This window comes from Pinus tabuliformis, chromosome 3_1, assembly GCF_031772625.1.
Source record: "Pinus tabuliformis cultivar Carrire ecotype Pingquan chromosome 3_1, CPIR1, whole genome shotgun sequence".
Taxonomy (NCBI): Eukaryota; Viridiplantae; Streptophyta; class Pinopsida; order Pinales; family Pinaceae; genus Pinus; species Pinus tabuliformis.
The window spans coordinates 945,450,926-945,465,970 of record NC_142301.1 but is presented as its reverse complement, the minus strand read 5'-3'; the positions used below and the strand labels follow the sequence as shown (position 1 = coordinate 945,465,970).

The following is a 15,045-nucleotide window of genomic DNA, read 5'->3' as shown; positions in this document are numbered from 1 at the left end:
GCTTCTTTCCCATTTTCTCAACAGATCTCCTTCAAGCGATCAAGATTCTGCCAAAGGACCTACTCTGATACCAATTGTTGGAAATAATACTAAGAGGGGGTGGGGCGTGTGAATCAGTATTAAAAAATCAATAACTTTTTTATTTTGTAATCAGATTTATATATGCTACTTCAGAGAAGGGAACTCACATGTGCACGCCACTGTTCTTAAGGCAACCAGCGTATATCCAGTGAACTTATGATTCAATTAATTCATCATATGTTGATATCTAATAAATGCATCAATACTTTATTAACCATTAAACAATAACCATGTGTAGTAATAACAAAATAATCCATCACACATAAGAAACACACATGAACACCAAGAGTTAAGGTGGAAACCCAATGGAGGAGAAAAACCACTTGTTGTTGTCATCTCTGTCTTCTTTTAATATAAGAAAAATCTGTTTACAATCTTGTACTAGTGCAGACTCATACCAGTACGCAGGTACCCACCTGCAGAAGGCTACAACCTTCTCTCATTCTCTAGCTTCTATTGGAAGGGAGCTACAACCCTATAGCTCTTGTACTAGCCGATATGCTTAACAGTATGTAGGCTCCAGCCTACAGAAAGATCCAACCTTCACTTGTTCTCTAGCTGATACTGTAAGGGAGCTTCAACACCCTATCTCTTATACTGGCCAATATGTTTACCAGTACGTATGTGCCATCCTACAGAAGGCTCCAACCTTCACTCGTTCTCTAGCTGCTATTGAAAGGGAGCTCCAACCCCTTGGCTCTTGTACTGGCGGATATGTTTACCAGTACATAGGTGTCAGCCTACAGAAGGCTACTAGCTTCACTCTTCCTCCAGGGGCCACGTTTCATAAATATTCAGACTGGATACATCTAGTACACAACAACACAATATGAATGCCATGTTTCATCCAATTTTCATAATGGATCCATCAGATCACTGTCACCAGAAAACAGAGCTGAAAGCAGAACTCTGCATCAACAACCAGAACCTACTGCAACTTCAAACATTATATTTCATAGTGTATACGCTACTTCTACGTGTCGAACCAGCGTGTATACATGCCTTCACCAAGGCGAACCAACATATAGATCTGCATATGAATACTTATAACTTCTCAGCTATTCCAGACTTCACCTATACTCAGATCATAACATGTGTTACCAATCAGATCTAGATTATGCATTATCAGACCACAAAATGATCATTCATTTCAGGTCTTATGATCCTGATCCATCATTAGATCTCATTAATCATCAAATGCTTAGGTGCATACTTAGTTTAGATCAAACACAACGTCTAAAACCCATAAAATACATATTTTCTTTTTATCTAACTCTTCATAAGATATTCATTACTTGCATGCTTAGCCCTTTCATCTTCTCCTTCTTATATACTTAGGTCCTTTTCCAATACCTCGAACCAAAACCATAGTTTTTCTACTAGTATTCTTTGATGGTATCAATATTCTTTGTCGTTACCATGGGTCAATAACATGGTAGGAACCCCTGGTATTCTGTAATCTTAGTTTTCCATCCCATACACGCTTTTCCTTCTTTGAGAGTGTGTTCATACGTACACGCTCTTTTTGTATAGTGAACCTGCTTGTATACACGACTTCGACTAAGTGCACCAACGTATACTCCTTAATCTATTCTCTTTCTTCAATCTTTGGAGTCTAATCTGTAACCCTTTGTTGTTACCTCTTAATTGACCTGTTGCACTATGAACTGTCATCATACATCACTAATTCTTTTTTGGGTATCATATATGTGAGTTGTCATTAAGGGCAACAAATTTATCATAATTCCAACACTGCACATGTCCAGTCTTCAATTTTCTTCATCACCTTAATCCCAACGTGGCACATAAGAATAGTTAGAGGAGCTACAACTTTCAAACATGAATTTATTTCATTGCTTAGGAAAAGGATGTATAAATCCAACAAGAATTATGTAAAAAATTCTTTTACAGAATTCTTTTAAAAAATATATAGTAGATCTAGTTAGGATGAGGTACATCATTTTTTTTTATAACTTTGTATCATTAAGTTAATTAAATTCTTGTAACTCTTTTTCTGACTATTACGATTGTTAATTTTTAGCCTAAATATTACATTGTCAATGTCTCTATGAGTTAAAAAAAACATGATGGCCTAGTGGTTTACTTCTCAGCTACACTTATAACACTTACATCAATTTCAATTTGATCATATATATCTTCATACTTCTCAGCTACAGATACAACACTTAAGATCAATTTCAATTTGATCATGTATATCTTCATATACACATGGGTCTTACTAAGTAAAAAAGAACAAGTATAGTCTCTAAATACTATTTATCTTCGTTTGCTTCAAGAAGGCTCTTTACAGCATCAACAATTAATTTTGCATAGGTGAAATATTCTATTACAACAATTTATTTATGAACAACTACATTGTTATGACTTAGCTTCATCCTAACGAATCATAGCTTCATCCTAATGGGCATTTCTTCCTCTTTCAATATATCTCATCTGCAAAATATCCCAAGCTTCATTGGACTTGATTGTTATTACATATTTCTGTGAGCTTCATGATAACTTACATATTTTTGCTAAAACGTTTTACATCAAAACCCATTTTCTTCATGAGTTCGGACCTGGCTCCTTTTGTCTATAATTCAATAAAATCAATTTCATGAGGTCCACTTCCGAAATATCACTGGGATCATCATTGTGTGTCTCATATCATGAGAAATACATATGCATGTCATCCTTACTAACATCAATTGATTTAATGAGCTCACAATAACTATCAATCAAATAATTTGTATCATAGAATACATTGCTACTCTTTCCTTTTTCACTTCAGCTTTTCTTGTTGACAACACACATTCCTTTGCCAGCAAGTCTTATTTCAATGATTTTATCATTTGGTATTTTTCATCTTGTAGTTTCAAATATGAATCACCCTTTCATCTAATGATTCTATCCTTTCTTTCAACGTTTCTTCTAGTTCATTTAGGTGTTGTATAGTGAAGCCAACAAATTATCGATAAATCCTATTACTTTGAGTTCAACGGATTTCCCCCTTAGTGAAATTTCAATTTTTTTGTAACATGTATATCTCTTGAATAAGGTGATCATGATTTTTCTAAAATATGTCAATTTCTTGATTAATACACTATAAGTTTCTTATTCCTTTACACATTTCATAGTGTCCAATAATTCATGTTTTCTTGTCAAGATATAAAGTACAACATATATACGCTTATCCTTTATCAAATATATATTCCAAAATATTTTCTTGAAACTTAGTAACCTTTCCTAAAATAAAGAGTCAACCATAAACAATTATTTTTATTATCTAAATTATAATACACCTTTTACGATTTAGGCCCGAGGCAAAATCACCAAATTCTTTATCAATCGGGGTTATCTTGTGTGGTTTGGTGGAATGGTTGTTATCTTCCCTACATAGGTTCAAATTCCCACTAGTGACATGATGATATATAATGCCTTGAGCAATATTGTTATGCCCCCAAGGAGGGTGCACATGAGCAACAATTCTCCTGCCTTGATATGAAACCGGCTCACTTGAAAGGAGGTTATAGATCCCACTATAGATGGCGCATTGCATCCATTGGCATCCCTTCATCAATCATGATTTAAAGCTTGCACAAGATTAAACATAATTTGAATACTGCAGGAAGTATAGGGAGCTACAAGATGACTCAGCAAGATAATTATATCATGTTGGGAGAACTGGAAGAAAAAATTGAGAGGCTACGTAACAAGATAATCATTCTAGCCATGAGATCATCCAACATCTCCTTCTCCTCATATGAGGATAGTGAGAAACTAACGTGGATGCTTGGATATTCTGTTAATAGTTGTCTTGAATCAATACATTTTGGGTTGAATTACTACTAGTTTTTCTTTTTCTTTTGATGTTGATGTATGTCAAGATATAACACACCTTGTCTGTCTTTATAAATTTTTATTTAAAAGATTCTCTACTTAGATGAGGTCTTAGCAAACTCAAGAATTTGATCTTATGTTTTTAGTATTCAGGTAGACCATAGTAGGAAACTTTTAATCTATATAATACTCATTTAACATAATATGAAGTGCCTAACTAAAAAAAAAATATTCTCCAACAAATTCTTCTTTGCCCTCAATAAATAGACATGTCTAAGAAAATTCCTTCAAAAACCATAAAATCTAAAGAAAAATTAAATATTTCCCAGCCTTATTAAGTTGTGTAAGTCCTTTTCATTATCATTCATATATTTCAGTACGAAAAAAATAATAGAATTCAAACCTACCAAAAAATCGTAGAATTGAGAAAAACAAAATCGTTAGTATTCTCCTTATCCTTAAATGTATTCCATCATTTCATGTCAAAATGAATTCAAATTTTGCATAATAGAGCCATAAAAAATAGTCCCTCCATTAATACAAGAGAGCAGGAGGCTAATATGCAAAGAGAAAACAAAGATTTTGAGGCTTACGATGATTCCATGAATGCTTCTCTAATTCTTCCTACACTACCAGCAGACGAACATATTTCCTTTGAGACAATTACACCTATTTTGGTGGCTACGAATTTCCTTACAAGGGGTAGTGCCTATGCTCTCTTGCTAGCAACACAACATGTCTCCTTCAGTGGTAGTTGTGGAAAAAATCTTGTTGGTATACATGCACATTAATATAGCATAAGGCACACATAGCATGAGTTAGATTTAGTGCTTGAATGTGGTGTACGTGAGCATTAACATAGCATAAATCACACTTAGATTTATTGGATTTAGTTAGCTTTATTGTTTATGTGCAGTTAAACTTAACATATTTTCTTTAGGTACTGAATATACAAAAGTCATTCTCTCTTCCAACTTTCTTTTTCAATTCTTGCAAGTTTATGCAATTATTCTTCATTTAGGTCCTTACTTGTGCTCTAATCATTTTACATGGTATCTAAGCAGCGAGGGGCTTGGAGAAGGTGCATGAACATTTTTTTTTCTAGTTTGAAGATCAAATTATTAGATATTGTTGGGATATTGAAAGTGCCATAGTTTTCCACGAATTGGAAGTGTTGAATGTTACCAGAGAAATGAATTGGTGAAAGAATGGAATCCCATCTTCCACGATTCTCACTCCATACAATTAATATGAATGGAAGCCGATATTTTTTCTTCATATTAGGAGAAAAGGCTTGTACTAGAGAGTCATGGGAATTAAGATATAACCAATGTCAGACGATGAGAAGTTTGATTGGGTTAACAAATCTAACATGACCTATGGAAGGTTATGTCTATCTCTGTCTCATGATATTATTTATCAAATCATATATATTGAAACATGACATGAAATATGGACTACATTGAAAGGATTAAATGGTGATGAATATTATCTTGAATAATAACATTTGGAGAGAGAGAGCTCAATCTATCATAGAAGTCATGAAACTAGTGAAGACTTCTTCAACAACATGAACAAGTATTCTTGAGACAATGTTACACATGAAGACTATGGTTCTTCTGTTGTTGGTGAATCTATTATAGATGAGAATTTTATCCTATACGCTAATGAGGATGTTTCACATGAGAAAATATCTTCCTCCATAGGTGATGAAGACTATGTTATAGATGGAGACACTATTTTCGAAAACATAGAAGAGGACTTGGATTCCTCCACTATTGATGATGTTAATGATACAAGTATGAAAAGGTCTCAATTCATGATTCTCTACATGTACTCTTAACTATGGATCAATCAATTCCCATGCATGTATACATAGTGCATGCATATAATCATCAAACACGTGTTGAATGTGCAAGGAATTTATATCGATATGCAACCTTGGATAAGGAGAATCAGTCGTTGATCCAAATACGGGAGTTGATAACTCTACCTCCAAAAAGGAAGTTTGTCCCTCCAGATCTATTTGTAGAGGACTGCACTTCCATCTATGTACTTAGTTTGAGATCTTTCCCTATTTGTTTGTTAATAAAGAAGAAAATTGCCACTACTTTACCATCAACAAAGATCGAGTATGGAGGAGCATTCAATGAAATCATTCTGGCCATTTGGTCACAACATTTCATTTTTGAGATTGGTATCATTTTCAATTGTTTGATTGTCATAAGTTACAACAATAAGAGTACGTTGAAGTTTTGCAGAAATCTAGTGCAATGGTAGTAGACCAAATGTATTGGGATCCACGTGCATTACATTAGAGGATTGATTCATTATGGTATCATTGATCTACAATACTATCCCAATTCCGAGCAAACTACCGACATCTTCACCATGAATTTCAATGAGTAGAAGTTTCACTTTTTGCGGGATGATCTCGGGGGTGAAGGACACAACTACCTAGCAATTTTATTTTCTTTTGATTTTGAATTTGATTGTGAGGGGAGGTTTTGTTCCCACTGGCTTTCCCTTTCTTCTCTCATGCATTATACATGGGTACCTAAAATGGACTTACCACCGAGTCTCATCTATCTTGCATCATACTCACCTAATTTATGCTTAAGGGGCCATGCTGTTGTACATGCACATTAGCATAGCATAAAACACACTTAGTTTTAGTTAGCTTTAATGCTTGCATGTGGTGTACATGCATAATGACATAGCATAAATCACACTTAGCTTTAGTTAGATTTAGTGCTTGCATGCAGTTAAGCTTAACACAACTGCTTTATGTATTGAAAATATGTAATTCATTCTCTCTTCCAATTTTCTTTTTCAATTCTTGCAAGTTTATGAAATTATTATTAAGTTGGGCCCTTAATTATGCTCAAATAATTTTACAAGTCTCCACAACTTCAAAGCTTCTAAAATGGAAGTATACACCTTTAGTACCTTCAAGCACACCAATTTAGTGCTCCACCAAATTCACAAAAAAAATCACTTCAATTCCCAGCCAAAATCACCATATCAACCAAAAATGAAATCCCATAACTATATTATAGTGGAGTGAGAAGTAATAAAATATAAACCAAGTTTCGATGGAAACCAACAAAAGCATCCTTATGAAACTAAATAAATTGAGCATTGACAATGGCAGCTTGTCTATAAATACAAGAGTATCTCCATTGTAGTACACAATGGTTACTGCTATGTCTGTTCAATTTACATCTTCTATGTGTTCGACCACATCATTGATGCCCATGTCTTGATTGTTATTGGAAACCCATTACATAGAAGTTAAACTTGGATTTTGAAATTTGAGGAACAATAATGAATATAACAATTTTTAGAGTTCAATAGATAGGAGCGAAATCAATTTTTCCAAAATATCTTAAAATCTAAAATTAAAATAAATTCCTAAACAGCTCATCATGACCCACACCTCACCTCATCATGACCCACACCTCATGATAATGATAATAATGTGGACTATCCAACTTGCACAATTAACTTATTTGTGCACCCATACGCCGTCACTTCTTCATAAACGTTTTAACTTTCTCCTAAAGTCTCCTTGATATCAAAAGGTTGAAGAGGAAAATATACTCAACGACACTAAATAAATTCATAACCGACCATACAAATGAATTATAAGAATTATCATTGGGAACCATATATATTTTGTGATTTTTAAATATTGAATTTATTTTAAATTTATCTTATTATTTATATTATACAGAGATATAAATTTTAAAAAATAATTTTTTAGACAAAATTATTCAAAAAAAATATTTAAAATATTTTTTCTAAAACTAATATTTTAATTATTTTTTTTTCATAAAACATTTTATTTAATCAATTTTTTTTATAAAACATTTTGTATAATTAAAAAGAATAATTACAATATTCCAATATATTCTATATCTTATTTTATATAGATCCATCTCAATTTATTATAACTACATTTTTCTAATATATTATACATTTATATTATATTTTATATAAGTTGATTTTATAGTTTTCATAATTATAATTTGTTTAATACCTTTTATATTTTATTTTAATTAATTTTAATTTAATTGTAAAATTTTAATTATTGTTTGGTTTTATTGTAAATTCCGATATTTAATATGACTATGCTCTACGGTCATTAGATATATAGAATTTACAATATATAAAATTCCTTAATAATTATCATTTGAACTTTATACCTATTATTGCAACCTTCAACCTAATTTTGTTATTGGTACATTAAATATATTTTGTTATTGGTGCATTAAATATATAGAATTTGTAATGTATGATTAGGGAACCCTCAACGAAGTGAGAAATTAACTTTGTCGTTGGTTTTTTCTGGGAAGACTTTCATCTGCAATACATTAAATATGACATTAAGGTAAAGAAACATATATCTTGTAACATGATTAGTAACTAAGTGTATTGTATTATATTTAGTGTATCCTATTATATTTAGGAATGTCTTAGCTATTTATTTAATTATAAAAATTCAATTTGGAATTGAAGAACAATGTATTTCAACTTAAGATTGATTTTTTTTTTTTTATAATATAAGTAAATATTTTAAATTTCAAATTTATATTAAATTATGTAAAGAAAATATTTTAAAATAAAATAAATTCAATAAATTAAATAATAAATTGTTAAAATAATAAATTGTTAAAATAGTTTATTTAATTTATTAAAAAAGCTATTGGTATAAAATGCGAATGTAACTTTCCTACAATGTTTTACTATAAATAAGTTAGTTACAAACAAATCCAACCATACAATAATATTAGAAGTTACATATAAAAATTAATAAAAATATAATTAATATAAAATTTTGACCATTTTTATTACTATAAAAACAAACTTACAAAAATCACACTATGTATAAAATGCTTTGTAGTTATTTTACTTCACTCTTAGCTATGTGCTACCAACTCTCCAGATAAAATATTGAAATAGTTGTTAATACATAAGCAGATAGTGAACAATGAAAAAAATGTATTTTGGGAGTCCCTATTCTTTCCTTAGATTTCATTCGATCGAATCCATGGATGAATTAGCATTTACTACATATATATAACCCACCATGGACACAATACCAAGTCCTGTGCAAAAATCACAATATGCATAAAATGCTTTTCTAGTTATTTTACTTTCCATCCCAATTTTGGTTCTGTGCTATCTACTTTCTAGATAAAAAATTAAAATAGTTATTAATGCATAAGTAAAAGTAGATAGCGAAAAAAGAAATTAAATGTAGGGTGGGAGTCCTTTACTTAAGATTCATTCAATCGAATTCATGGATGCATTAGCGAGTACTACCCACCCGGAACAGAAAAACCTTAATTCGATTAAATAAGAATAAATTAATAGAGTTTAAATATTTATGAAAAATAATAAAATCCTATATTTAATATATAACTATAAAAAACTAGTAAAGTAATAGATATATTTAATAGTGAATGGAATCTCGATGTTGTATCCCATTTTTAATAAATACAATATTAATATTGTGGAAATATGTTATGAAAAATAAATAAATATAAAAAAGTTTTATAAAATTGATTAATAATAATAAGAAATGTTAATATTAACAGTTAAATTATGTTTAAATGTGGCATGGTTAATTATGATTAGAATAGCCAAATATGTTTAATATCAAATCATAATGGTCAACATTAATGTAACATCTTTAAATAGATTGAACATTTATTTGTTATATTAATGATTGATCATGGTCAATTTGAACGTTTATTTTCAAACTCACTCGGTCAACTATATTCAATTTTGGTTAACTTCTTCAACTATAGTCAAATTTATCAACTTTTTTCAACCATTCTCAATTACGGTTAACAAATCCAGCCCACACAAATAGATCAACAACTAAAACAACCACAATAATAAATATAATTGATATATGCCATTTTCCATTTTTATATGCCAATCAACATATGAAGCAAATCTACTTATATTTACTAATATAATAGTTATATTAGTAAATAAAATACCAATATTGTATAACCATAGTAAAATAAAAATAATAAATACAAAAATAATTTAGTAAAAATGTAACATGTTATGGAGAGCCTTACTTTTGTCTTTGGAAATGAGTTTTTGACTTTTTAAATCTTTTATTTTTTTATTGAATTTTGTTTTATATATATATCTATATATATATAAACTCTTCCTCCCATAAAGAAGGCCATCTTTTTAAAAAAAATATATAGTATATATATATATGATTTGAACTTATCCTACCATAAAGAAGGTAATCAAGTTGTCTTTCCTTTTTGTCCTTGGGAAATGAGATTTTTTTATTACATTTTATATATAATTTGAATTTTTCCTGCCATAAAGAAGGCAATCAACTGCTGCCGTAGACATACTTTCTTAATAAATAAATTTAAAAAAAAAAATAATTACAACGACTTCATTCTCAAATAAAACGCTTGACACTCTGGAAGAAATTGAAATAAAAATGAAAGTGAACTTGTGGAAGGAAATCAACTGCTCCCGTAGACATACTTTCTTAAATAAATAAATTTTAATAAAAAGATAATTACAACGACTTCATTCTCAAATAAAACGCTTAACACTCTGGAAGAAATTGAAATAAAAATGAAAGTGAATTTGTGGCTAAGCACTTCAGAAACTGCACGATACAAAACTGCGGATTCACTCCATTAAACATGCTACAATATTGCCTCCATTCACCGAGATTATCAAAAAGTTCTTCTGTTTAGAGAGCAACAGTAAGGTATTACTTTTTTCAGTTGTCGGTAAACTTCCCAGGCGTGCGCGACACCTGCTCTTCCAGGACTTAAAATGAGACCTCCCGTATTCTTGGGCAAGTTATATATATATGAACGAATAGTGCTTGTAGCAGGCGAATTGCGGGATAACTATTGCTATTTTCAATCAGCATAGGGCTTCTCAAAAAGAAAAAGGTGTTAGTTTGCTTTGATCAAAGAGAGTGTCAAAGATCATGGTTGTCCAGTTTTATTAAAACTGATCAAAGGCGCTGCGGTTCACAGGGAAAATCCATGGTCAGCGGATGTTGGATTGGTCAATTTTCTCACATGAATATTGAGAAAATAAATTTTGTTTCTATTTTTTTATTTCGAGGACCTATATCTTTTTGAAGTGTATGAACTTCGTTCACTTCATTAATTTTTAAAATGTCAATTATACCATTTAATATTTTATGAGTAGTTTCTAAAACGTTTGAACAAGTTAATTTGGACAAATGAGAAAAATGGTATTTCTATTTTAAGATGAAAATTGAACATGGAGAAATTTAGCAACGCAATGCTATCATGGTATAAAATAAAGCGGTCAGGGTGGATGTAGGGGAAGTTCGATCCTGCAGTCTCCCAGATTTTTGGTGACTTTGTTGAGTATGCCCGACAAGTAAAGCAAACCTGGGTGGTGAATTCATTCTAGAGTGTTGGTTCTAGAAGGGGTGCGAAGATCCTGGCTCTGGACTTATTGAAATCCAATAAAACTAGGGTTACGGCAAGTAGTAAAGGTATATTAAGCTACTATAAGTTACTTATTATTTAGGCGCGGTATTAGGAATATGTCTAAACAGTTTATATACTATAGCATTTCAATTTGTGCAGGAAAGGTAAGAGGGAATTTGGAAGCGGCATACCTCTTACTGGCGAACTCATACAGTTTTCCGCGGCTCGAGAAGATGATGAGGGCCACTTCCGCATCGCAAAGCACAGACAGTTCATATGCCTTCTTCAACAATCCGTTTCGACGTTTGGAGAAAGTCACTTGCCGATTTGCGCTATTCTCGATCCGCTTTATCTCAATCTTACCCCGGCCCATCTTGTGTTTTTACTTGATCTAATACCAGTCCAGCGACACGTACATACAATGTGGCAGTTAGGTTAAGACAACTTTAGTCCTTTTAAGGCCCTTAGCTGTCATGCCCAGGATGAACTCCTGACCGGTGGTTCTTTCGACCTGCAGAGAGAGATGAGAGGAAGTCAGCGCAGCAGCCATATCATCTCCTACGCAAAATCTCAGGCAGACCGAAAGATGGGACTTCATTTTGTTTAGACTGAAGGTTCAGGGTTTCCAAGCAAGAGAAAGAGAGAGCACTTACAGACAAAGCAGAGAAAAGCGGACGAGAAAACCCTTCCGAGAGGATGGGAATGGAGGCAGGAAAATATGAGGTCAAGTCTTTCTAGGGTCCGAAACTGCTGTTAATAAATGTGTGGCCTAGTTTTATTTTTATTTTATTTTATAGGGCGGTGGACATCTGGGAATACAAAATTGATGGTGTATTGATTTATTACCAAACATTTCGAGAAGTTGTGAATTGCAACGCATATCTGTCTCCACCGTGGACGGCATCGTGCTCTTGTTTTTCGGGGATTCTCTTCCAATTCAATATATTTAAAAAAATAGCAAATCTATTCCTCAAACGGCCAATCTTTACTGATTCAATCGAATTAAATACGAGGCTCGTATTCTTTTGTCTATCTGAATATAATATACAAAAAAATAACAGATCTATTCCTGAACGGCCAATATAAAATTGATGTTGTATACATTTATTAACTTATATTTCGAGAAGTTGTGAATTGCAAGACATCTCTGTCTCCACCGTCCTCCGTATAGAGAACTTGTTTTCCTGGCCATTCTCTTCGAATACAATATATTTGTCAAAAACAACAGATTTATTCCTGAACTGTTAATCTTTACTGATTTGATAGAATCAAATACAAGGCTCCTAGTCTTCTGTCTATCTGAATATAATATAGAGTAAATCCTTTGACCACCTGCAATACACCACACAACTCCACTCTTATACGGTAAACGGATATCCATCAAAATGGTCGAAGGGTCTATTCTTCGGCGAAATTTAGAAAATCTCGTTACTCTATTGGAGTCCGGGACTAGATGTTGATATATTTGATAAACGGAACACGATTCTCGTTCTTTGTGTCCCCTGAGATGTCTTCAATTCCAACATCTAAAGTTAAATACAAAACGAGAAAAGCAGAACCGGACACAGCATTCGAAAACTCTTATAAGTGGAAAACAAGTTTCAGTCATCTATTGGCTATTTTCTTTAAAATATTGATGCATATTATCTTTATTAAGTATCAATATAAAATGCAGCAAAAGTCAATTAAAGGTTCGATTTTAGCCATTGTTTTTAAGCTTGACCATCATATTGAATTATTAACATATGGATTTATAAAAATATTGCTATATTTTATAGGATAAATGTGTATAATAATTAAAACTGATATATAAAAAATTTAAAGCAATGTGCATTTGCGATTTAATATAAAATATATATAATTAGTAAATAGGATACTCTTTTGAAACTTCGTACATATATAATATTATTAAAAATAAAATATATCAAAATATAAAATAGGTAATTAAAAAAATATTAAGGAAAACTAAAATTATAGCATTTAGAACCAAGGGGTTTCCTAGGATGTCTTTTGCATAGTTGTTCATGACTAGTTTTATGTCTTTTTTTAGTGAGTTTGTCTTAGGACTTAGTAGGAATATTGGATCAACTCATAATCCTTTTCAAACTCCTCATCATTCAAATCTTAGAGAAGCCACTCTTTGAATCATTTTGGGAAAATGAAAGTTTTATTTGCTCCTTTATATGGTTAACACTAAAATAAGACTCTAACTACTACAAACAATGGTTTAGTTTCAAAACATGAATGTCACATTGATACAACTTGATATCCACCATTGCTTCCATCTTGAAGAGAGAGTGTGAATGGTTGATGTTGCTCAAACACGATTTGTTCTTCCTAATCCCTCAATTTTCCCTCTTGATATGATGTCCAAGATGGAAAACCCATTTTCTCCTGTCATCCTAAGCTTACGAGTTAGGGCCATCTTGAGGAGGTTCACATTACGATTTATATATGTGATATTTGTTTCCAGCCATGCAAACCTCCCCTATATTAGATCTATAGGGTTATTATAAATCAATTCATTAGCCATAGCTAGGGTTTTATGACTTCTTACGTCTGATCCCTAGAAACTTTCCAAAAATACCCAAATAAACCTACTCTAATACCAATATAACTTGTAAACTATCATGGGTATTCGAATAAATTGTTTGTCCCAACAAATATATAAAAATAAACTATTATCTATAGTATGAAGGGTTAATTCCTTTTAGATTCTAAATTTGTTATTTTTTTTTTTTTGCGTATGCATCCAAGAGAGAATATCTAGGAAATAGAAAAAAGTTAAATACAATCACTCAACAACCACAATGAACACAAATACATGCTTTGAGAAACCCTTTTGGAAGAAATTTTAGGTGGAAGGTGATTTTACTCTACTCCTTTTAGTCTAGCATGAAAATAATGTCAATACAAAGGAGAAGGAACTCTTTATGGAGATTCTTAAGGCCTATGGTGATCCCGACTTAAATAGGACCGCAACAAATTACAGTGATAACCATAAACACAGAGATGCAGCGGAAATAATACTTCATTTCATTAATGTAAAATACTGAAATATGCTTACAAACAGAAATGGAAATAAACCAACTAGGGTGATGGTAGCTTATCTCTGAGAAGAGATGTGGCGGCTACATGCCTCTGAACTGCATTACAATGAGGCTCAAGGGCCTTTTTATTATTGAACAATAAGAGCAAACCTAAACAACCAAAACCCTAACTCGAGGAGATGTAACACCAAGAGTCTATGGGCCACGTTGGGGTGAGTTGGACAACAAACTTCCCGGGGTCGCGACTTGGTCATATTATCTCCATTTGATGTGCATGATAACCCATTGTAAAGATCTCTCCGAGGACTACAACACAAAAGATGATTTTACACAAAAAATTGCTAGCGGTAGATTTCCCAAAAAAAACGTTGTTTAGGGCCTCAAAACGGCTCTAGATGTTTAGGACTCAAAAAACTGCTAAAAATAGTAAACTCTGCTACAATTAAGGAAACTGAAAAACTTAAAGAAGCAATGGTGGGGGTCGAAGTGGAATTGGCGGGTGGCTACTAATATACACCTAGATCATATGGCTAGTTGGATGCTACAAAATGTAAAACCCATCTATTACACTCTATCCCAGCTCACACTCATCTACTCTTCTCTGT

At 32.0% G+C, this 15,045-nt stretch overlaps 1 protein-coding gene across 1 annotated transcript in view; it reads right to left on the bottom strand.

Annotated features, from left to right (window-relative positions):
• Positions 1 to 12,199, bottom strand: part of LOC149190901 (floral homeotic protein AGAMOUS-like) — a 184,000-nt gene extending 171,801 nt beyond the window's left edge. Inside the window, exons 1-2 of the mRNA XM_089413464.1 lie at positions 12,044 to 12,199; positions 11,582 to 11,901 (exon numbers count right to left, since the gene is read on the bottom strand). Of these exons, the coding sequence (XP_089269590.1) occupies positions 11,582 to 11,763 (182 nt within the window). The 5' untranslated portion in view covers positions 11,764 to 11,901; positions 12,044 to 12,199. The remainder of the gene's footprint in view (positions 1 to 11,581; positions 11,902 to 12,043) is intronic.
• Positions 12,200 to 15,045: the final 2,846 nt, after the last annotated feature.